This window comes from Crinia signifera, chromosome 4 (genome assembly GCF_055691185.1).
Source record: "Crinia signifera chromosome 4, ASM5569118v1, whole genome shotgun sequence".
Taxonomy (NCBI): Eukaryota; Metazoa; Chordata; class Amphibia; order Anura; family Myobatrachidae; genus Crinia; species Crinia signifera.
In genome coordinates this window covers 275598589-275623784 of record NC_139220.1, presented here as the reverse complement: position 1 = coordinate 275623784, position 25196 = coordinate 275598589, and the positions used below count along the sequence as shown (strand labels likewise).

The following is a 25196-nucleotide window of genomic DNA, read 5'->3' as shown; positions in this document are numbered from 1 at the left end:
GCAGCGATGGCCGCCCCTTCAAGCTCCCCCCCCCCCCCCGGACTCAGCGGCAGATGCTGCATCAATCCCCCCCCCCCATGAGCAGGCCCCCCCCCCCCCTGTGCCTAAGGCGCTACGGTACAGTCCAAGTATTACCATAGCTGAGCATAGATGGCTAAATCAAATTGACTGAGGTACATATAGTCACGTGTGTCCAATTATGGTTATACTTAAGGCCTGTACTGTTAAGCTGGGTACACACTACTAGATATACTGTATCTGCAGATCAATCGATCTGCAGATATAACTCCATACACACTGCCCGATCCATCTGGGCTGACAATCACCGGCTGCTCCCAGTGCGGCTGTACAGGTGGTTGCAGGATCGCCCATACACACAGCACGATGTTTATCTTTAGATATATCAGACATCATCTGTGGTGCGCAGCCAGCGCCATTTATCTATGAACGACGCAGTTCACAAATATCTGCACACTGGCCTATGGTGCATCAAAATAATCGGCAACCTATAGGGCGCCTTGATGACTGAGTTTGGGAACAAATAGATGAAAGGGTTTTTCTACATGTATCTGTGTTCTACATGTATCTGTGTTCTGCATTTACTCATATTTGTTGAGGATGAAAAAAGACAAAAGTCCATCAAGTTCAACCTACAGTATAAGATTTCCTGCGATGTAAATGACACAGATAAGGTTACAGTCTATTAATTATAATCCAGGATCCCTGATGACCCCAAAATGGTCATACTATTTACTGCTGAGTACACTATTGTACCTTATGAATTACGGTTATAGCCCTGTATACTTTTTTCTGTTATAAATTTGTCCAACTCTTTCTGAATGTATTTATTGAGTCTGCCATCACAACCTTCTCATGCGGAACTTAGCTGCACTTACTGTGAAGAAACCCTTTCTTCGCTGGGTACGAAACTTATAGTCCTTTGGGCTGCAGAGGTCTATTAGATAATAAGCATGTCTGAGCCTTATTTAAAAAACTGTGACCATAAGGAAATATACTATTTTGTCATAATTTAGACAAAAACAAATGGCATAAGGTCCCCCTCCTGGCCTCCCAGAAAGAAGGGCAACCCTTTCGGAAAGCCGCCCGGCTCCCATGACCCCCCCCCTCGGCAGGGGTGGGTGGGTCTGCGGGTCAAATTATGCAAATTAAAACGGCATTGCACATAGGGGCATGACTGACACAGCACAATCAATCTGGCTGCGCCCCCTAAACAAGTAGCCATTCATGTGGCTCCACCACCCCCTTTTCACTCCCGGCGGCCCCGCCCGCCTGAGCTGGCTGCCCTCTCCTGGAAAGGGCAGCCAGAAAGTAGGTAAGTATGCATAGGGTAAGAAAGGAATGGGCACGCTTGCGTTTGCTGGGGTACACCCAGCTTTTCTATTGGCATACCCATTGTTTATTTGTGGGCACAGCCATGCCCCCCTGGCTGCCAATCATTCTGCTTATGCCCCGGCGAGTGAAAAACTCGCCAAAGGTATTCGCTCCGGGAGTTTGCACATACGCATGAGCGCCTATGCGCACACCCCCACCATTGGTAACTTATGGTAAGTAAGTAAGATAACTATTTTTTAACAGCCTCAGCCCTTCTAGTTCTAATGGTCTTCAGTCAGTTTATGAATAAATCATGCTGTGTTTTGGAAATATGAGGATAAGTGATGTATTATGCATAAAGATAAAGCACAGTGTTCTACACATACCAATATAATTTATTACCCAAAGGATCTTTCTTCCCCTCCAGTTCTTGCAGCAAGAAAGCATGAGCCAAAAGGAGCAGACTCTCAAGATGCAGCAGAAGCAGGAGCAGGAACTTCAGAAGTTCAAGGAACATCTAGAAGAGACGTGCAGGGAGCTGGTGCAAATACAGGTGAGAGATACCTGCTGCCCTGCTTGTCTTTCTCACACACCTAGTGGCGCTCCAAAGCTGTACTGTTGCCCCTCAGCTTTCGGGAGACACGCCATCGACTGTAACCACAGAGGCAGGAGATGCTACATTTAAGTGGTTTCAAATCATTGTACCTTAAGTGAATAGATCATCTATTAAAATGAGTATATTGAAAAATAAAATAACCGCTTGTATATATAATGGCGGAGCTGATCAAGGCAGCTGTCCAGCGTGTTGCAGTTTCTGAAGATGGATTTAACCTTTTAAGTGCCAATGAATAGGTTTGTATTATTTCATAGTTTAATGCCATGCTGCCAAAAGCTGACTTCAAAAAGATGAAGTAGTCAATGTGTGCGTTATTTTACAGTGGTTCCTGAGCTGGTCTCTTGCAAGGGTCCTAAGGGTTAGTGTAAAAATAAATAATTATTTATGGTCAATGTGATAGGCAAAGCCAATGCTGGTGGCTACCAAACATAAAAGATGAGGACAGAAAAGCAACCATGTCCACCACCACATAACTGACCCTAAAGGTGACAGATAAACACAATTTAGTTGACTTCTACTTCCGATGGCCATGGAGATATCTGCTTGAGCCTTGAGCTCTGTTGCCCAGAGCTTTACGTTTTCACTGTCATTTCCAGATCTCACTACCTGCTATTTATTCCTGCATGGCACCTTTTTTCCACTGCATGGACAAGTTTCTAACCAATCCCTTCCCCTTCAGAGCACAGTAGCTAAACTCCAGCTTTCCAATAAGGCTACTGACCCTGCAGACAGTGTAGATTGCAGACTCTCGCTACTCCCAGCCTGATCTCATTTTACTCATCTTAAGGAGAGGTGGTGCCAGCTGTCAATGAGACTATTAAACCTATGTTTGCGGCACAAGCTGCATCTCTTACACATGTAGTTGCTGCTTTAAAGGGACAGATACACCAGGTATTTCCCAGGATTCAGTCTACTGAACATAAAGTGGTAGATCTGCTTCAGAATATGAGTCAAAAGGGATCATTTTGAGAATCGCTCCATGGGACATAATTTACGTACTGTTGGTCTGCCAGTCTTTAATGATCCCACAGTTTACCACTTTATTTGTTCCACTTTGCCTGAGCCTTTATACATTTTGGACACTTGCACGGACCCTGTAACAGAGCTTGTCCATTGATAGGGCCCTCAGCGCTCTAGTCAGTCTCTCAATTCTTGAGTACAAGTTTTGTCATTTCACTGTTTACTTTTCCTCCCTAAGGAAGCTATGTGGACTACCTCCAGGAAAATATGTGATCTCCACTGGAACAATTCCAAGTTCTTCATATTCTATGATAACTCTACTGAGGTCATAATGGCACGTACAAAGTTTATCCGTCTGTTTCCGACTTAAGGAAAAACTAAAATTCGCTCTTCTTTTCCTCAAAGACTAGGCATACATGAAGGGGATCTGTTCACTGCTGCCTATTTGGATGAAGACGTTGTGGAAAAATATCACTTTTCTGCTTCATGTACAAGTGTTACCGTGTCCAGATCGATGGTCGTATCGTGCTTGTTACTGATATGGACCTCATTTCCCTAATCTGAAGTGTGAACTGCTGCTGCTTTTGGCTGGATTGATTGTGAGATTCTGCTGCAGTTCATACATCTTTAAATTGCAATTATTCTTTCTCTTTATGTTTTACTGTTCTTACTCTGGTTAATGACATTTCTCCATTAATCAGGAGTCTGCATTATGCTTTCCTTGTCACATCTTGTCTTGAACGGTTTATACTATTTTTACACCAGTCCACCTTTACAGTATATCTCACATTATATTACATATTGCGACCTCTTGAGACTGGGAATGACATATTCTCTGTACTGGTTTTTCTTCGTATGTTGATATTTTGGATCAATTGAAGATTATGTCCTATTGATTGAAAAAGTTAAGATTATGTCCCATGGACGCAGTGCACTTTTTTTTAGTGTCCATGTCGACTGTGACAACATTTGGGATACATTTTTTTTAAAAAACACATGTTGACCTTTTGACTGTCGACCTAGCCAAAGTCAATCTAATGACCTGTCGACCTTCAGGTGTGTCAACCTTGATGCATGTCAACCTTCAGTGATCAACCCAATGCATGTCGACCTTCCCCTTCTCGACCCTATGAACCATACTCCTCTTGGCTGCATTTGGCACTCTGTCTAAAATAGATGATGTCCTTCTTTCTGATGCCTGATTCCCTAAGGTTCTGCCATTGAATATTGAACATATTTGTTTATCAGACCATGCGTTGGTCTGGGTTACTTTGGCTGCCATGAACGATAGGGGCTCCTATAGGTATATGGCGATTCCCTTCCCATTTAACACACTACCTTAAATTTCCATAGTAAAGTAGACACCTTTGGGCAAGATTTTAAGCACAAAAATGCCCATCGTGAATCTGCTGACCCTTGGCCTTTTTGGAAATTGGCCAAAATTCTGATTTGGGGCATTATTATGTCCTTTAATTTTAATGTCCATAAGACAATCTTGGAAGTGCAACGCACGGCGCAGCAAACGGTGACTGGCTCTTTCCAACTGTTTAAGCTCTCCCCATCCATTCTAATAAATTGGCCTACTTGCTGCGTAAACAGTATTTTGATGAGATGTTAACAGAATTTGGTGATAGGTAATCTTGACGAAGGGGATATCATTTCCGTAAGATTGGTAACCGCACTGTGAAACGTATCTAACTTGCTAGTTCGCAGCCTTCTGTTTTAATCCAATCCCTGAAAAAGGCGGATTGTTTTTACACTTTGTCCAGGGCACAAACCACTGATGTCCTCTGCAGTTTTTATGAACCTGTTTATTCTCAGCCATCCATTGATCCTACCGATAAGTGGTCTTTTTTCGCAGAATTTGTGTGTCCCAACTATAGATTGCTCACTGGCATATTCTCTCCATGCTCCCATCACTTTGGAGGAACGTCTGCATGCTTTTAAAAATCTGAAGACTTTAAAGGCTCCAGGTTACTAGCTGTACAGGTGACTTTTACAAAATTCTCTCTTGTAGAATTGAGGACTCCCTGCTAGGAGAATTAAACTAAATTCTTGAAAAACGCTTAACTCTCCAATATTTTAATTCGGCTCTCTGGGTTTATTCCCAAATCTGGTAGAGATTCCAAACTCCCAGGCTTGGATCGGCCCATTTCCTTGTTAAATGTCGATTGTAAGTTGTTGGCAAAAATTTCAGCAGATATTCCATAACTTGTGCTTCCCCAGCTTATCCATAGTGACCAAATGAGGTCCACATGGTCTACTTGTAGCATTAAGATGGTCTTGGTGGTAGCTCAATGGATGCAAAGCTGTGATAACTCTGACCCTAATCTCTTACTTGCCTTAAATGCCAAAAAGGCCTTGGATCTCGTGACTTGGGATAATTTATAAGAGATATTTTCCTGGTTCTGTTTCCCAACTGACTTTTTTCAGCGAGTTTGAGCGGCTTTCAGCTCAAAGCTGCCCAGTGTGATTAGCGCTGATGATTAGCGGTGAGCGCTGCTGCGCGCTCCTGCATCATCGCCGGGAAAGCTGTTCATCTGCTGGTTAAACCAGCAGATGAGCAGCTTTGCATAGCACTGTGCTATGCAAAGCCGTCCTCTAGCCTCCGTTGGCGTTGAGTAGGGGGAAAGCCGCTCAGTGTGTATGCACTGAGCGGCTTTCCCCCCAGCGATGAATGCTATCATCGCTGTCCATACACGCTCGGCATAGCCACCCAGTGTGTATGGACCTTTAGCCTCTACCACCTCTGTTGGGAGGCTATTCCACTTATCCACTACCCCTTTCTGTGATGTATTTTTCCTCAGATTTCCTCTTAACCTCCCTCCCTCCAGTTTCAGTGCATGTCCTCATGTTCCAATACTTCTCTTCGTGTGAAGAATGTCTCCCACCTGTACCTTGTTAAAACCCTTGATATATTTGAAAGTTCATGTCCCCCTTTCCCTTCTCTGCTTCAAACTATTCATATTGATATTTTGTAATCTTTCCTGGTAAGTTTTGTGATGTAGGCCATGTACCATTTCTCAGACTGATGTATTTATGTCCTTCTGGTGAAATGGCTCCAGCACTGGACACTGTATTCTAGATGAGGCCGTACCAATGACCTATATAGTGGCATTTAGGGATGCCAATCCCGGGGCATTTTCTCAATCACGGGAATCGGGATTGAAAAATGCTCAATCCCGGGATTCCCGGGATTGACATCTCTAAGCGGTATGTACGGGTAGAATAGGCAAAAAAGGAGCCCTGTCCCCCCCCGCACATATTTACTTACATGAGAGCATGGAAGGGCGGGCGGCCAGAAGCAGGGCAGACATCAGCGGGTGCAGGCAGCGGGAACGAGAGGAGCAGGTGGGTGACGGTGTCGGTGGCAGCCGAAGCTGCAACTTGAGGACTATGGTGAGGGCTGAGAGGTCACTCTGGAGCAGATATGGGCGGTGCGGCCTGCGCAACGTGACCCTCAGAGGTCACGCTGCGCAGGTTGGACTGCACATACCCGCTCCAGACTGCAGGCCGGGGATTGGGAACTCCTGGGCAGCGTCTGAGCGCACGCTCAGACGCTGCCCGGCTTTGATATGCACATACACAGCCAATCCCGGAATCCCGGGATTGGAAGGTCCAATCCCGGGATTCAAATCCCGGCGGTTTTTAGGCCAAATCCCGGGATCCCGCCGATCTCGGGATTGGCCACCCTAGTGGCATTATTACTATTTTATTTTTGCTGCAGATTCCTCTCCCTGTGTGACCAAGCATCTGCTTGCCTTCCCCATTGCTTTGTCACTTTGCTTACCTGCCTTTAAGTCACCTGAAATAGTGATTCCAAGATCAGTTTTCTCCGCAGTAGTTTCCAATATCTCATTAATACTTATTTAGCCTTTGGAGTTTTGAGACCCAAGTCCATGATTTGCATATTATTGGGGCATGAAAAAGGGTATTTTTGTAAGAACTTACCCTTCGAATCCCTTTCTCTGATCTCATCCCGGTGACACAGCTCAACTCTGGGATGTAAAAGGGGTCCGAAGGAGCCAGGCACCTATGCTAAAGATTTGAGAGGCAGGCTCCTTCCTTCTGCATCCCGGATATCTTCAGTTCAACTTCTAAAGCACACTAGGATACATTACCTCAGTACAACGCCTGAACATATTAATATGCACACATCATTTTGTATAACCAATAATCATGACAACACATGTAACGGTATTACTTACTGAGCGCAAAGGGAGGGGTCGCTGTGTCACCGGGATGAGATCAGAGAAAGGGATTCGAATGGTAAGTTCTTACAAAAATCCCTTTTTCTCTTTCACTCATCCCGGTGACACAGCTCAGCTCTGGGACGTTCAAGAGCCGGTCCTTTGGGAGGGTACGCTCAGGCTTGCAGTTCTCAGTACTGCTCGCCCAAATGAGGCATCATCCGACGCGAACACATGGAATCTGTAGAATTTTGTGAATGTGTGAACACAGGACCAAGTGGCAGCCCTACATACCTGGTCTACCGAAGCCCCATGGCGTACCGCCCAAGAGGTAGCAACCGACCTGGTGGTATGAGCATTTATCCTGGAAGGTACAGGTCTACCTACTTTTGTGTTAGCAATGGCAATAACAGACCTCAACCACCTAGCAATGGTCTGCTTAGAAGCAGGCCAACCTCTTTTATGAGCATCATACAAAACCAGCAAATGATCCGATTTTCGAACATCTTTCATTCTGTCCACATATATGTGCAACGCTCGAACCACATCCAAAGTTTTTAACTTGTCCCTATTTTTTAACCCCTCAGAAGGGGAAAACACTGGAATAACAATATCCTGATTTAAATGAAAAGAAGAAGCAACCTTCGGAAGAAATTTAGGTACTGTTCTCAACACAACCCTATCGTCATGAAAGACCAGGAAAGGAGATTTACTAGATAAGGCTCCCAACTCCGAAACCCTTCAAGCAGAAGCAATAGCTAACAAAAATACTAACTTCCAAGTAAGGTACTTCAGGTCAGCAGACCTCAAAGGTTCAAAAGGCGGTTTCTGCAAAACCGATAACACCAAAGATAGATCCCAAGGAGCCACCGGTTGTCTAGATGGAGGTCTCAGCCGAGTAACCCCCTGCCAATACGTTTGAACCTCAGGTAGTAAGGCAACTTTTTTCTGAAAAAATATAGTCAAGGCCGATAATTGTACTTTCAGCGACTGAAGACTCAGCCCTGAAGTAAATCCATCCTGTAAAAATTCCAACAACCTCGAAACCTTAAACCTAGAGGAGTGGACTTTTTGTCTTTCGCACCACCTAATATAGGTTTTCCACACCCATAAGTTGCAGTGGAAACTGGCTTCCTCGCATTAATCATGGTACGAATCACTTCCTCTGAGAATCCCTTCTTTTTCAAAATGGAGGTTTCAAGAGCCACGCTGTTAAATTGAACCGAGGAAGGTCCTGGTGCAGAAATGGGCCTTGCCTTAGTAGATCTGGCCTGAGCGGTAGTCTCCACGACTGTGTCGACAAGCACAGAATGCTCGAATACCAGGATCTCTTTGGCCAGTCTGGGGCAATCAGAATGACACAAGCCCTCTGTTCTCCGACTCTCTTGAGCACTCGAGCCAGCATCGGAAACGAAGGGAACACATACACCAACCTGAACCCCCAAGGAATTGTCATAGCGTCCACCTCCCATGCTAGGGGATCCCTGGTCCTGGCACAAAATCTGGGTAACTGGTAATTGTGCCTGGATGCCATCAAATCCACATCCGGCATACCCCAAAGAGAAACTATCTCCTGGAAGACTTCTGGGTGTAAGGCCCATTCTCCCTCCAGAAGATCCTCCCTGCTGAGAAAGTCTGCTTCCACATTTCGAACACCTGGAATGAATATAGCCGGCAAGGCGGGAACCTTGACTTCCGCCCATTTGAATATCTTGGTGACCTCTGCCATTGCCATCTTGCTGCGTGTACCCCCTTGATGGTTCAAGTAGGCCACAGTTGTGGCATTGTCCGATTTGAATGCGGATGGGTAAACCCTTCAACGTCTCTTCCGCTTGAACTAGGGCCTTCCAAACCGCCCGCAGTTCCAGTACATTGATCTGTAATGAAGTATCCTCCTTGGTCCTTAAGCCCTGCATCCAAAAGTTTAAGACCACCGGCATCGGTGGTAACCACCAGCCACTCCCACGACTGGAGAGAGCGTCCCATCTGAAGAGATTCCACATCTGTCCACCACAACAAAGATATCTTTGTGTCTGCTGTCAACAGAACCTTCTCTGTCTTCATAGTTTTGGGATTTCCTGACCAACACGCCAGAATGTTCCATTGGAACGGTCTGGAGTGGAATTTGGCATACTGCAGTGTCTCGAAAGTCGCCACCATCTTTAACAGGAGCCTCGAGCACATCCACACCGAAGGACTGTGGGAATGCAAAATGGTCTGCACCAGCAGGCGAATGTCCCTGGCTTTTGATTCTGGAAGGAATACCCGAATCAAGTGAGTGTCTAAGATCACTCCCAAAATTGCAACCTCTGAGTGGGAACAAGATTTGACTTTGGTAAGTTTATAATCCACCCATAACTCCGCAAAAACTGAATTGCCACTATCAGATTCTTTTGTAACAGTTCCGCTGACACTGCTTTAAACAGCAGGTCGTCCAAATACGGGATCATCACAATCCCCTGAAGTCTGAGAGACGCCGCCATGACAGACATGATCTTTGTAAATACCCTCGGAGCTGTCGCCAGTCCAAAGGGTAGAGCCCGAAACTGCAGATGTAAATCGCTTAGAAGAACTAACCTCAAAAACTCCATCTTGAAGTGATCCACCCATAAATGCAGGTTTAGTGCTTTTAAGTTTAAAATGGGTCGGAAAGACTGGTCCGGTTTTGACACCAAAAACAGTATGGAGTAAAACCCCTTCTTTCTTTCCTCCCACGGTACAGGTACCGCCACACCCTTGTCGATGAGAGATCTCGCCACCCCCAAAAGGGCTTGTCTCAAGCGAGCCTCCCTGGGCAAGGGCATTGGAAGAAATCTCCTTGGTAGTGTTCCTTTCAAGTTGATTTTGTATCCCTGGGAAACTACATTGAGTACCCAGAGGTCCTTACAAGACAGTGCCCAAGCCTCCCCCTACTGCAAGAGGCAACCTCCTACTCTGGGCCCGGAGTAGGAGCCTGTAGCCCGTCATGCAGAGGGCTTTTCGTCAACTTTGGCAGCTTGCTTCCTTGAAAAGGTGTCAAAGCGGGATCTGGAACCTCTACCTTTCCCTGCGTTGAATCTGCCCCTACCTGATGCACCTCTGGTAGAAGCACCTCCTCGAAAGGAGGGATGAAAGGACTGCCTAAATGCAGCGAATCTAGAAGATCCTTGTTTATTAGCAGAAGAGGAGGGCAAACAAGTACTTTTCCCCCCCGTGGCCTGTTTGATAAGAGCCTCCAACTCCGAGCCAAAGAGCAACTCCCCTTTAAATGGCAACGCCTCTATGGATTTTTTAGAACCATTATCAGCCATAACACTCTCCTGGCCGTCACGGAAGTGGCAGATACCTTGGAAGCCATCTTGACTCCCTATTCCCCTGCCTCACAGGTATACTCAGCAGCTGCCTTCAATTTTTCTGCTAAGATGAATTACTTAGAATCAGGTTGGAGCATAAGGTGGATGCCCAAGAAATCATGGCTTTTGACACCCAGGCAGAAGCTATCATCGGTCTGAGCGTAAAGCCCATACCCTCAAAAATAGACTTTAAACAACCCTCCAGTTTTTTGTCTACCAGGTCTTTAAATGCCGCCCCACCTTGAACCGGTAAAACCGTAGCTTTGGACAGTCTTGCCACAGGGGAATCTACCAGGGGAATTGTTTCCCACACCTTTACATGTTCCTCTGGTAAAGGGTATAAAGTGAGAAACCTCTTAGGCAAAATTAGTCTTTTTATCAGGAACTTTCCAAGCTCCCTCCAATAACTCTTGCATGCCTTCATTTGAAGAAAAGGTAACAGCCTCCCTGCGCTGTCTTAAACACTCCCTGCTGTGGGGCCTAATCCCCCTCAGATAAATTTAAAACCTGTCTGACAGCGATGATTAAATCATCCACACCAGGGACAGAGACATCCTCTTCTGTCTGATCCCATACTATTTCTGCAACACATTCCCCCTCTTCTTCTGACCCCACAGTTGGGACAGTAGGGGAAGAAAATGACAACTTAGGTGAACCCACAGTGTCCTTAAACTGTTCCCTTAGAGCAGGCATTCCCAACCATGGCCCTCAAGGCACACCAACAGTGCAGGTTTTAGTGATATCCAGGCTTCAGCACAGATGGTTTAATCAGAATCCCTCAGATACTAATTAAGTCAGCTGTGCTCAAGCCTGGATATCTACAAAACCTGCACTGTTTGTGTGCCTTGAGGACGTGGTTGGGAATGCCTGCCTAAAGGTGCGTACACACGGGGGCGATTTTGTACAATATCGCTGGAAATATGGTCGCTAAGCAACCATATTGCCCACGATGGGAGTGTGCACTGGCGATATATCGCCGGGTGTCCACTCCCGTTTTTACCCCTGTAGTGATCGCTGGTCACAGGAACATGCTCCTGCGACCAGCTGATTTCCACTGCCGGGCTCCCCCGGCAGTTTCTTTTTCATCAGCGACCATCTCTGTCGCTGATGAAAAGGAGAAACTGAGCCATATATTGCTCAGCAATATATGGCTGAGCAATATATCTCCCCCGTGTGTACGGGGCTTTAGAGTACTGTTTAATCTCTGTACCCCCAAGGCAGTTTCTTACCTGAAGAAAGGCAGTATCCCCCTGAGATGGTGGGATAGAACCCATAGAACCCACAGACAACTGGGAAGATGACAATGGTCTGGGAGATTTCACCAGTTCATCCCTTTGCCTGTAAGAGCTGCACTAAAGGCAGACACAGACTTTCCCAAAGACACAGCCCACCCAGGCTCTGGTTGCTCAGCCCTCTGGGCTTGCGCTCCTCTGGGTACAGACTCACATAAGAGGCAAATATCCCCTTGGTCTATCTGTTCATTGGTTAAATTTAGACCGCAAAATTTGCCGTTTTGCGCCCTGGTTGACACTCCCTCCCCAAAAGCAGCAGTACCACACCTTTCTGTCATGTTAAATAAACACAGTGTAAAATAAGCCAGGCGTCAGTACACAAGTCAATATATACTTATCTGTCTGCTGCAGGACCCTCCAGGTCACTGGGGATGGTGTCGCCTGTGAGAATCCAATAACTCTGCCACCAGGAATAAATCCCTTTCTCCGTTCCGCGCTGTGCAGCTGAAAAAAGGCACCAACAGCAGAGTGAGGGAAGGGACCAAGTCCCTGCTGCAGCGGGGAGACCTGGCGTTTTGGCGCGCATTCCCCCCTACCTATATCATCAACTATTTGTTTTACCCCTCCTGGTGTGTCTAGCCTGTTGCATACCTTTGTGTCAGCCGCAATAACGCATACTTTCTCTTCAATACCATTTGCAATATCAAAAAATAAAGGTATTAAAAAGCACTGGTCAAAGTAGAGATTCCTGGGGCACTCCACTCGTAACATTACCCTCCTGTGGATGCACTCCATTTACTACGACTGTTTACTATCCATTCCCATGCAGCCTGCTATGTGTGATAGTGTCAAAAGGCTAAAGGCCCCCATCGACTAGTCAGATTTGGCCTCTTTTTGTCAGTCTCAGATCCATGGTGCTGCACCAAAATTCCATCTGATCTGAAGCGGTCAGGGGTTTAACATAGAATGAGTGAATAGAGTGAAAAATTAGCCCAGATCAGATTCCTGGGAGAGTTCAAGGGAAATCTGAAGACATTTGTAGCTTCAGATATGTCTGCCTAGTGGATGGGGCGCTTTACTAAAGTCTAGATAAAATATATCTATGGCCCCTCCTTTATCTATTACTTTTGTCACCCAGTCCATAAAAGTCAATAAGGTTTGTTTGGCATGATCTACCCAGAGTAAATACATGCTGTTTGGGATCTTGTAAATGGTCTGTATTTGAGATAATCTACAACTCTTTCTTATAAATGTGTTTCCATCAATTTCCTTACCCCTTATGTGAGATTCACTGGTCAGTAGTTGTTTACGTTTTATGACTTTTGTGCAGTGGTACGTTTACCCTATTCCAGTCCTCTGGAATAACTCCTGTACCTTGTGACTGGTTGAATAAATCTGTTAATGGTGCTACCAGAAACCCTGTATGCTCTTTACGTATCCTTGGATGTATTACATATGGCCTCACTGATTTATCCACTTTCACTTTTGAGAGTTCTGTTAGAACCTTCTTCACTGTAAAATGTGTTGTAATCTATTTTCAATTTTTTTGGTGGCTAGGGAAAAGAACTCGGTGCTTGTGTAGTTTCCCGGCGCCACTGTTTGTTTATTAATCCAGACAGCTGTGTTTACAGTTTCTTAGAAAATTGGCAGCCTGACAGAGTCCACGTCCTGAGTCTGATTGCTGGTCTCCAGACTCCTTCAGAGGGCAGTATTCAATGAAAATATTCTCGGCATGCAGCGAATCCTGTTTAGGATTCGCTGCACAGTCTCCGTGTTCCGGAGCCTCGCTGTCCCACTGCTATCTCCGTATTCAATGAGGCAGGGGCTCGCTGCCCCTGACGGCGAGTGTGAACCGCCGCAGGGAGCCTGAGGACGGCGGCAGGCAGGGAGATGGAAGTCTCCCTGCCTGCCCCAGAACGGATGTGGGGGGGAGGTGGGCTCCCCGGGAGCCAGGCAGCACAAGCTGCCCCCCGGGAGAGCCAGCAGGGGACCAAATATGCACTGCTCCCGATCGTGCATATGTAATGATCGGGAGCAGTGAATATATGAATATGTAATGAGCGGCTCCCTGCTCCCGGCCCCCTGCTGGCTGCTATGTGTAAAAGAAAAATATGTTTTTTTAAATTAAATATATATTCATGTGCTATAAGCACATGAATAAAAATAGCATGCCCCTTCACATAATAAAATTCCTGATTTTTTTACACCAAATGTAAAACAACAACAACAACTTTATTTTAAAAATTCACTTTCCACTTCTCCATGAAAAGATGGTGATTTGCTACATGGCGACACACGGCAAAAATCACTTAGAAAGACGGTGAGAAGTGCACGTTGAATAGGGTGATTCGCTTTCTGACCCCAAAAAAATCACCTTCCAACGCGAAAATAGCACAAATTCTCCGTGAAACAGGGCAAATTATCCTCATTGAATACTGCCCACTGTATTAGGCTAGCACTCGCTCACTCTGTGCTTAATCTGTGTAACTGTTCTAAGCTATGTTATCAGTGAAATAGCGGGGGTTTTTTTGCGCTGCAGTAGCGTCAGTCACAAACAGCGACTGTACTCGCAAACTGCGTGTAGTTTGCCGCAGTCAGAATTTGAGTCCCAGTCACAGTTGCGTCACAGTCACAAACACACTTTCCACACCCCCTTTGTTAATAGTACCACAATGAACTGTGCTCTGTTTGTGACTCAGGTGAAATAGACGCTATTTCTAACGCTAATTCTGAGTACTACTGTTACTGGGACGCAACCTCTTGCTGCGGCCAACGAGATGCTGTTAGCAGGTACAGACGCAGTTTGTGAATGAGACGCTACTACAGCGCAAAAGTTGTGTGTGTACACACGGTGAGATGTGCCGTGCGATTCGATGTTTCATCCGATTTTTGCTTCCTCTACTCATTTCAGATCAGCTTGAGATTTTCACTTTTGTGCTTTGAGATGTGCTATGAGATGTGCACTATGCGATTTTTTCTATCTGTATATTTGAATAAAGGGTGTTCTTTACTTGCAGAGGGGGTGTGTCTATTTCTAGCTAAATAAAAGCATTTCTCAATGCAGAAATAGTGCATTTGAACTCTGCAGGTCTGCTTGTCAGAACTGCTGCCCATTTGCCTGGATTTATTTTCTCTCACCCGCCTCGGCGGCGGATGTACAGGAGTTGGTGGGAGGGTGCGGGCAGCGGCGTGAGAGTGCAGGCTGCAATGTACAGGAGGACAGCGCTGTGTAAGCTGCTGCTGCTCACACTGTGCCGTCCTCCCTGCCTCAATCCGGCATTTTGTTATGCTGGATTGAGAATGACGGAAACACAGCCAAAACCATTGCTACAATGCTACATTGGTGGGCAGGGGGTGCATACTACAAACATTGGTGGCCAGTGGCCTACGAAGCATGCATGCTGAAACATTGGTGGGGAGGACAAACTATTAACGGAATGGGATCATTTGGTCTACAGCATTTAGGTCGTCAATCGTTAGGTTGACACGCATTTAGATCGACATGGGTGAGGTCGACAGGGTCATTAGGGGGACATGGGTTAGGTCGACAGTGAAAAAGTCGATAAAGTCAACATGGCACCGTGTCCCCTCGCATGGCTCGCTGCACTTGACATGCCTTGGGCACGGTGCCTCGCTGCGCTCGGTACACTATTTTATTCTCCCACCTAGTTTTCAAAGTTAAAAGCGCTTCCCGCGCCGCCGGAGATAGCTCGTCATTTACACTTCACTGCAGGGACCCGGCAACATCATACTCAGCGCCACATACTCTGGCGCCAGGCTCTCCCTGACCGCAGGTACCCCCGTGCCACACGGACCCCCCTGCCAGCTCCCCGGGGGGGGGGGTGTTGTCTTGTCTTTTAAGAGAGGGAGGGGGTCCCGGGAACTCGCAAGGTGATTGTGTCGCATGCGTATGCGATGCATAAGATCACCTTGCGAGTCCCACTACATAGGAAGAGTGCCAGCCCTCACTATATCTGCTCTGATTTTCACTGAAATTGGAGCGCGACTCGGCAAGTAATCGGGCTCGCAAGCCCTAAAAACACCTACAATCTCTATGCGATATGGCTTCCGATGTTGACTATATCGTCAACATCGGAAGCCATATCAGCCCGTGTGTACACACCATTAATGTAAACAGACTACTGGGGAAGAGTAAACATGGAACATGGTGCCGTGAAACTACACAAGTACCAAGAACTCTTCCATGGCAAAGCTTCCTCTTCAAGGAGGCCGTGGTATCTCTAATATCCAGGCTTGTAACAAATGCTGTATTTCTATACACTATCGCTCAAAAGTGTGGGGTCACTTAGAAAGGTCCTTATTTTTGAAAGAAAAACTTTTTTTTTCCAATGAAGATAACATTAACCAGAAATACACTCTATATAAATTTTTAATGTTGTAAATGACGGTACTTGTTTCCTAGCACGGCCACAATCGCATTGATCTTGTGCCCTTAATAGTGGTATGCGATGGCCCCCGACGCGATGGACCCGATTTCCCATTGAAATGCATAGAAAAGTAAAAAAATTGCGTCGGTCGCGTCGCATGCGGCTAAATAAGCATTAAATGGTCCCGACGCAATGGCCCCGATTTCCCATAGGGAACAATGTTAAATGGCTCAATTTACCCAAATCAACAGGGAACAATGTTAAATGGTCCAGAAACCCCCAAAAACACCCCAGAACAGTGAAATGGCCCCCCAAAATTAGTTAACGCCACCCCACGATCAACGTGAACCCGAAGCGTGGCGAGCGGCGGCGGTACGCGTCCTCCGACCTTTTCATACCCCCACTATCCACGTCGGCGTGGAGTTGAGAATAGAATAGTGTGGCGAGCGCAGCGAGCCCGAAGCGTGGCGAGCGCAGCGAGGGGACGCGGATACCTTCACAGGTAAACGCGTCCCCTCGCGGGCTTCACAGGTGTCCGCGTCGCCACGGACACCTGTGAAGCCCGCGAGGGGACGCGTATAACTGTGAAGGTATCTGCGTGCGCTCACCACGCTTCGGGCTCGGTGGCTCGCTGCGCTCGCCACACTATTCTATTCTCAACTCCACGCCGACGTGGATAGTGGGGGTATGAAAAGGTCGGAGGACGCGTACCGCCGCCGCCGCTCGCCACGCTTCGGGTTCACGTTGATCGTGGGGTGGCGTTAACTAATTTTGGGGGGCCATTTTACTGTTCTGGGGTGTTTTGGGGGGTTTCTGGACCATTTAACATTGTTCCCTGTTCATTTGGGTAAATTGAGGCATTTAACATTGTTCCCTATGGGAAATCGGGGGCATCGCGTCGGGACCATCGCATGCGATTTTTTACCACGCATGCGATGCGACCGGTGAGATTTTTTTACCTGCGATGCCCCCGATTAGAATCGGTGTGGCCGTGCTAGGAAACAAGTACCTAAATGACTATACTAGCTGCAAATGTCTGTTTTTTTTTTTTAACCCTTTGTTGCATACTGTTGCAAATTTGCTACATACCCAAACATCTCATTATAAAACATTTGAAACGCAAACAGTCAACCATTTCATGATGTGGACTAATTTGCTACAGAGCGTTTTTTTTTTTTAAATAAATATTTTTTTGCCTGTGGTTTTTTTCATAATTTTTTCTGGTCGGTACAATACACAAGAAGCATGATAATATTTAAAAAATAAAATAAATCAAGCAAGGAAGGGTTAAAGGAAATCTACATAGGTGTACAGAGGCCCATTTCCAGCAACCATCACTCCATGTTCTAAGGATACATTATGTATGATAATCGCATCAGAAGACTAATGGATGACTGAAAAACCCTTGTGCAGTTATGTTAGCACAGCTGAAAACCGGTTTGCTCATTAGAGAAGCTAAAAAACTGGCCTTACTTTGAGCTAGATGAGTATCTGCAGCATCACATATGTAGGTTTGATTATACTCGGTCATAACGAGAACTCTCATGTGAAACTCGAGTCTATTCTTGTTCTTCGAAATGAAAGCTACTCCATATGAGAAATTGACAAGAAACTTAAATTTTTCCTACAACAGTGTGCACTACTCCCTTCAGAATCCTTGCAAATGGCCAAAAGTGTACCCCAAGGGAAATCTTCACTGGGTCAGGGCCTCATCTGTTCCTCTAGGGCAGGCATTCCCAACCACGGTCCTCAAGGCACACCAACAGTGCAGGTTTTAGAGATATCACTCAGGTACTAATTAAGGGGCAGATTTATTAAGTTCGGTGAAAAGATAAAGTGTCTGGTTTTTATGACCGGCCAATCAGCTCCTAACTGTGAAGTTACAGGCTTGGTTTGAAAAATGACAGGTAGGAGCTGATTGGCCGGTGATAAAAGCCAAACACTTCATCACTTCACCAAGCTTAATAAATCTACCCCTAAGTCACCTGTGCTCAAGCATGGATTTCACTAAAACCTGACTGATAGTGTGCATGGAGGACCGTGGTTGGGAATGCCCGATGTAGGTGCCCAATTATGCACTCGAATTATACATTATTACATTACATTATACCTCCCAGGACTATTTTGTACAGTGCATTGCTGTTATTAATCTGGTGCATGGACTAACATTATTTCCTATATATATTTATGATGGGTCCCAGTTCATGTGCTCGCTAGTAGTTATCCAACCTTCCAAAGCAAAGGACCCTATATCTGCATCCCCCCAACCTCCGGTGGGCTTTTCATACCCCAGTCCGACATTGCCACCTTCTGCTAATCCTATATTGTGAACGTGTGTGCACTTGGACTAGCACCATTCCCAGTTGTCTTTTGGTATCTGTAATCAATGGTATCCAGTGGATAGATCTACATTGTCTAGGTCGAAAATCAATAGGTCAACATTGGCAAAAGGTCGACAACTATTTCACAATTTTTTTCGACTTTTTCCATACACACGGACTCCGCATGTAAACGTGCGCTGAGAGCAGCGTGGCCTGTGCTACACTAATTGGGACTTCAAGTCACCAGTTGTCAATATTGGCCCAAAAAACATTGGATGTTGATTTAAACACTTTAAATGTAGATTGTAAATGTAGACAAAACAAAGTAGATTTAAAACACTTTACGATCTTTCCATCCGCACCAGTCTACATTGTGAAATATACACTATTATAATTGGTAACTCATAGATACATTTATATAACAAGTCTGCATTAAGAATCTGGTGTGTCTGGGCTGCTCGGGGCATCATTGTCACCTAATGTAACACTTTTCAGCACTTACATTTCTTTTTACTTATGTAACACTTTCTCGCCTATGTAACACTTCTAGCACTCAGCTCCAACTCATAAGGTGAAACTTTCTAACACAAACCATTACATCTTAGTAATGTGATGCCTTGGAGCTGTAGGGATGTGCTGGTCCAGGTGGTCCCATGCTCTTGACCTCATGATGAGGTCACCTGGTAGCAGTAGGTCGACCCATGTTTTTGCTCAAAATGATGCTAAGAACCTTAGTGTAACCCCCATGTTTAATTGAAGAGTTTATTAGAATTGCTGCGAGTAGCAGTGTTCTTACTACTTGAGTGTGCACCTACATTTTCTCTGCATTCTCCAACATATCCAGAAGTTGTGTGATCGGTCTTTACTATTACCAATAGTAAATTATTGATGGACAATTGGCAGTTTGTAATATAGGGAGTTATTCTGGTTCACTCCTGGCAAATTCCTTCTTAGATGGACAAAACCATGTGCACCGCAGGGGGGCAGATGTAAAATGTGCAGAGAGAGTTAGATTTTGGTGGGGTTTTACTTCAAAGTGAGATCTATATTGCAGTGTAAAAATAATGCAGTCAGTATTTTCCCTGCACAGAAACAAAATAGCTCACCCAAATCTGACTCTCTCTGCACATTTTACATCTGCACCCCTGCAGTGCACATGGTTTTGTTATAAAATGTATATATAATTCAGCGAATTAGCCCTTTATCCTGCCTATTCTGATTCGTTACTTATTGTTTTCCAAAATTAGGAAGAAAAAATGCGGATTTTGCAAGAACAGGAGACGAAAAAGTTACAAAGACTGGATGCAGAGCATAGTATGGAGTCAGAGCAATGGCGGGAACGTCTACGACTTAGTAAAGAGGTATCTGGCCCGCGTACATCCCATTTACACTACCCAAACAGCCAGCCCCTCTATGCTTCCCTCTACTGATGCTACTCGCGTTCCTTTCAGAACCTGGACACAGAGTTTACCCTCAGACAGCAGCAGATCTCAGAGCCTGGAAAGCAGCCATACAATGATCCGGACAGGAGAACCTCCTGGTTTTTCCTTCCTGACAGCCAGCGATGAAGCCAGAATATGGCCAAAACACTCGTACAATCCCCTCAACGCAAATGTATTTGTTGTAATCAAATATTAAACCCACACTTTGGATTTTGGCTGACATTTTATTTTGTTTTTAATAGTTATAGATGTGTGTGTATAATAAAAAAAAAAAAAAGTAAAATTTCATATAAATACATTATTTACAAATTCATCTTGCTGCAAATCCACAATACCAGATGCTGACAGGAGAAAGTCGTTAAAGTATTCAGATTTCCATATTTATTTAATGCCAGATTTATTCCCCCGGGGTGTCTGACAGCGGAGCTTCGCTCTGGTTTTCAGGTCAGTCTCCTTGCATTATCAACACATCAGACAGATCTTCCACTTCTTGGAGTTTTAAATTCTAGAGAAGAGCGGAAAGAATTATAACATCAATGCTGTAATCCGTGTTACTATAGGTAACAGCACCATTATTAATAAAGCAGCCATGGTAATGGAATAAGAGTTGTGTTTACTAACCTTTTCATTAGCCAGATGCAAAAGACAAGCAAAGGCCAGAGGTACAGAGAGGTTCTGTGCCATTGTGGTAGGTAATCTGTAGATCAGAAGTAATGGATCAACACATGCAGAAAGCACTAAAATTCCCTTTATCAATGTCTGTGTTTGTCATCTCACCTTTTCTGTAGCTCGCGTGTGATGCTGCTGAAAACCCTCTCGTCTTTAACAACTGCAGTCTCCGATACCTTTCTAGGTGTTTGCTAGTGATATAAATATAGTTATAGAGAAATTAGCTTTTTTCTATCTTCTGTGAAAGTATGGAAACTTAATCATGTACAATTCTTAATTTAAGGAATAAGTCTTATCAAACCTTGTCACTAAACAAAGCGTATACAATTCTCCCTTTTATTCATATTCAATCAGATCCTACTTGTGCACCTACTGTAATTCATGTGTAAAGCAGCCCATACACGCTGCTTTATGGGCGTGCTTTCCAGCACGGATCAAATCGCATTGCATTGCATGTGCACACGTTGTGCATGCAATGCGATGCGATTTGATGAGAACTAGGTACAAAACGTATGTGCAAGCACATACTTTTTGTACTGTGCGATGAGGTGCGCGGGAGCGCGCACCTCAAAGCACACATCGGGTCAGCTCTCATAGCAGCGTGTATGGGCTGCTTTAGAGTATCTCTTTATAAGACCACAATGTTCCTCTGCCCGGATCTTTCATGCACAATGCTCTCCTGGCGGTTGTTCCTTGTATGCATAACCGCCATTTGAGTTTTGGACAGAACACCCAAATCTATTATCCATACACTGCTTTAAACAGAGACTAAGTGTATTTATGAATAAGGTGCCGGAACATGATTTAGGAAAAAAGATGTGCATTATAATCACTGATCATTCCTTTTCTTCCTAGAGATCCCATGGCAGCCATGACACAGGGATATTCCCGTCCTCCTTCTAGATTAAAAAGGACTTTTTCAGGGACCAGCCACCACCCAACTCGAACCCTTCATATAGAAACTGCAATACTTTGGCTATGTCAATCTTGGAGAAATCATCTGTAAAGTTACCCTAGTGTTCCCGCTAAAAGAGCCTGCTGCCTGTCCCCGCTGGTGTGCACGGGGAAGCCCAGCGCTGCCATAGATGGCGATGCCCGGCACTTCCCTGGTAGCGCAGTGTCTTTGGCAGGGCCAGGCCTGTCCCCTTTACTAAGGCGGCTGGGCCCGCCCCTTTTAGAGATGTCGCAGCCCGGGCACGCCCCTTTCATGACATCCGCAGCCCGGGACTGCCCACAACAGTGACGTCGCTGGGCCCAGTCGATCCCCCCTTATGCTGCTGCAGCAGCACCCTTACATTTACAGTTCCTAAAAGGAACAGTATTAACCCATGTGATAAATTTATTCCAAACTTTATAATAAGCCAGGGATGAAATATATTTCCTTGCCTTTAACAACATATCAGTTACTTGGTCAGATGAATTATAATGTTTCAAAGTTTTCCATTCAAACTCCGTGCCCTTAGACAGAATGTCAACGGATGTTGATGGAACACCGGGCCTGGTTTTGCGGATAACAGCCACGGCTCCTGAGTCAACATCTTCAGTACGTTGGTAAACCAGGTCCTCCTTGGCTAAAAGGTAAAGACTGCTAGTACCTCCACTTTATCTTCTTGAGAACTTTGCTTATCATGGTAACAGGTGGAAACACATAGCCTAGGTTGCACTGCCAATGCTAGCGCCTGAGGATGATAGAATTTTGAGTAAAAGTTGTTCACCTACCTGTTGGCGTAACATGCCATTAGATCCACTTCTGGCTTGACGAACCAGCCTACAATCATCTCAAATTACAAGCTCCCATTCCCCTCGGACTTTCGACTTAGGAAGTCCACGATAGTATTTTCTGGTCCTGGGATATATACTGCCGAAATGGACTGAAGATCTTCTCCACCCAGGACATGATCTTTTCTGATACCGCCATCAACATCTTGCTTTTGGTTCCACCTTGATGATTTTTGTGTGAGACTAGAGTCCCATTGTCTGACATCATTAGTAGATTGGAGTTTCGAATTTCGTCCATCAGACAACACATCACTTTCTGCACAGCCTCTAATTCTTAAGTTCGATGATTTTCGACTTTCCTCACAGGACCAGGTTCTGAAATATTCCCAGTTGTGCAACCCATTATGATAGACTTGCATCTGTCATAAGTACAAGAAAGTCTGGACTCATAAGACTGAAGAACCTTGTTCGTAAGCCGCTTCTTCACCATTTTAAGGATTCTTTCGCCTTGCCACTCAGGTACATCAACACCTGACCATTGCTTCCGCTGCTTACATGTGGTAATAGATGCCACTGTAAGCTTCTCATGTTCCACTGCACCCAGGGAACTATGTGAATTCATGATGCCATCATTCCCAGAAGCTGAAGGGCCAACATCAGAGAAAACTTCTCTTGTTGCAAGAGAGACTGGGCCAACTGCTTAATTCTCAAGCACCTCTTGTCTGACAATGTGATTGCAAACATATATGTGTCTATAAGAACCCCTAAAAATTGAATTTTCTGGGCAGGTACTAATTGGCTCTTTTCTTGATTTGATAATCAAACCATGTTTCTGTAAGGGCCTCATTGTATTGAACATCTTCCACTGACTTCTCTGCCACCAGTAAATCATCCAAGTAGGAACAGATCAGAATCTGCTGTTTCCCCAATTGTGCGATCAAAGTTATCAAAATCTTTGTAAATACCCATGACGTTCTGAGTCCAAACGGTAGGCAAATAAATCGAAGATGAAGACCCTTCAATGAGAACCTTAGGAACCTTCTGTCTTCTTGACTTATTGCATCCCTTAGGTCTATGGAGACTAGAAAATCTTTTTTCCTTATACCGGTGAGTATAGAGTTTATATTTTCCATCCAAAACTTTGACTGCATTATGAATGCGTTTAAATCCCTCATCAGGTCCAGGATGGTTCTGAAACCCCCCCGTACTCTTCTCCACAAAAAAATAGGTTAGAATAAAACCCTCTTCCATGCTGAAGTTCTGGAACCAACTCTACCACATTTATGTCTAGTAACTGTTGCACCTTCAGAAAAAGGGCTCGTTTCTCCACCATTCTCCTTGGTATACGAGACTCCACAAATCAGGCGTAAGCGAAGACATTGTGCACTTCCACCCACCGTTGCCTGCCGCACACCACTACACCTGGACAGAGCTGCACACAGGCAGTGGACACCCTCAGATGAGGTCAGTGCAGAGCCAGTTACATGCCAATCCCAGGTTCCAGGACACAGCGGGGCAAAAGGTTGCAGGAACATAACAATTTTATTGTAAGACTCAGGAATCATAAAGGCCACACTCCTCTACACTCTTCCTTCCCCCCGGTAGCCACCCCAGCCAGCACCTGCTGGAAAGAGGTAACCCTGTTCAAAAAAAAAACAAAGCCCTACACTGTCCTTACTAGACGGAGACAGGAGAAAAAGACACAGGGATGAGGGAGGAGCAGATTGTTATACCCAACGTGGACAGTCCATGAAAAAAGTCCTGTCTAATCTAGAAGGAGGAGGGGAATATCCCAGTGTCATGGCTGCCATGGGGATCATAGAAGAGATATACGGAAAGGTTGTTATTAATCATGTCAGCATATAGGCCTATATATGATGAATGAGCTTTAAAAAGAACTCTTATATTGTTTATTATGTATAGACCTTTTATAAATTCTACCACCCAGCTGTGACCTGACAGGTCCACTTTTACACCAAATATATGTCTAACTCATCAAAAGCTAAACAATGGCACTACAGGTGTACTGATGGGGGCACCCAAAAAGTGGGGAATAGCTACTTAGTTTCCTTATTTATACCTCCAAGTTTACTTACCTCTTCTACTCTGTCTGCGTTGTCCGTCAGCAGTCCCCACATGCTTGTCTTCAGATGCTTCATATCCATCTTTTTGGCTATTTTAGCATAATTTATCTCTATCCTGTTCACCTGCATAAATATGCAAATACACAATTAGGTACGCGCCATGTCATCCCCTCCCCCCATTTCTTCCCTCTCTCCTGGTTTGTTCTTCTCACCTTTTGTGGTTCTGCAATGAGATTGTGTTCCCCGTCAAGGTTTAAGCTGCTCTCATGTAACCCATTTTGTATGGGAAACTGTGTGTAGTCGTCAGCAGCTCCCATGAATCCGCCATCATCGTCATCACTGTCTGCGAGCTGCAAAACATGTTGGTTATTGTTTCAAATACAAGAACTTGCTGGGCATACTACTGGCTGCGCTGTGTAAAGCTGTAGTCCTCACCTGAAGGGCTGGGCAGAAGTTTGAGGTATCATTGGGATTGTTGTAGTCATACTCTCCAATACCATCTTCAGATACGGGGTCTTTAGGAGCGGTCTTCTTGATCTAGAGAAGAATACAAGCGTTAATGCATTTACAGTTGCCATGCATCAGGGGACAGGGCGAGTGAGAGAGTTCTTACCCTATCTGCTGGCCTTAAGCTCATCTTTACAATGTTGTCTGGGTCGTAATGGAAGTCAGCTGGCAGAGTGGTGGACTTCTTATTCTGGTTTTCAAGGGTGGATTTTGCAAGTGTTGTAGCTGCCTACACAGAGAGGTATAGTAAGAGAAGTCATCGTCTTCGTAACGAGCCCCTAAATTCATGTAGACTGTCCTAGTACATACATGAAGAGCACTGTATTTATGTGAGCCCTTCTGCACCACGTGAGGGTTTTTGTCCTCCCTGAGCTCACCTTAAACTATCCTATATAAAAAAAGGC

The 25196-nt window shown here is 45.2% G+C and overlaps 2 protein-coding genes across 5 annotated transcripts in view; one reads left to right on the top strand and one right to left on the bottom strand.

Annotated features, from left to right (window-relative positions):
- The window catches only part of LOC146075407 (STE20-like serine/threonine-protein kinase), a 70840-nt gene extending 50812 nt beyond the window's left edge, over positions 1-20028 (top strand). The window contains exons 16-18 of the mRNA XM_083184596.1: positions 1760-1885; positions 19619-19732; positions 19823-20028. Coding sequence (XP_083040722.1) covers positions 1760-1885; positions 19619-19732; positions 19823-19939 — 357 coding nt within the window. The 3' untranslated portion in view covers positions 19940-20028. The remainder of the gene's footprint in view (positions 1-1759; positions 1886-19618; positions 19733-19822) is intronic.
- The window catches only part of NCAPH (non-SMC condensin I complex subunit H), a 49187-nt gene continuing 44006 nt past the window's right edge, over positions 20016-25196 (bottom strand). For all 4 annotated transcript variants that reach the window (XM_083184601.1, XM_083184598.1, XM_083184597.1 and 1 more), the window contains exons 12-18: positions 24899-25021; positions 24721-24822; positions 24498-24635; positions 24298-24408; positions 20591-20673; positions 20435-20510; positions 20016-20318 (exon numbers count right to left, since the gene is read on the bottom strand). In XM_083184601.1, the coding sequence (XP_083040727.1) occupies positions 20259-20318; positions 20435-20510; positions 20591-20673; positions 24298-24408; positions 24498-24635; positions 24721-24822; positions 24899-25021 (693 nt within the window). In that variant the 3' untranslated portion in view covers positions 20016-20258. The remainder of the gene's footprint in view (positions 20319-20434; positions 20511-20590; positions 20674-24297; positions 24409-24497; positions 24636-24720; positions 24823-24898; positions 25022-25196) is intronic.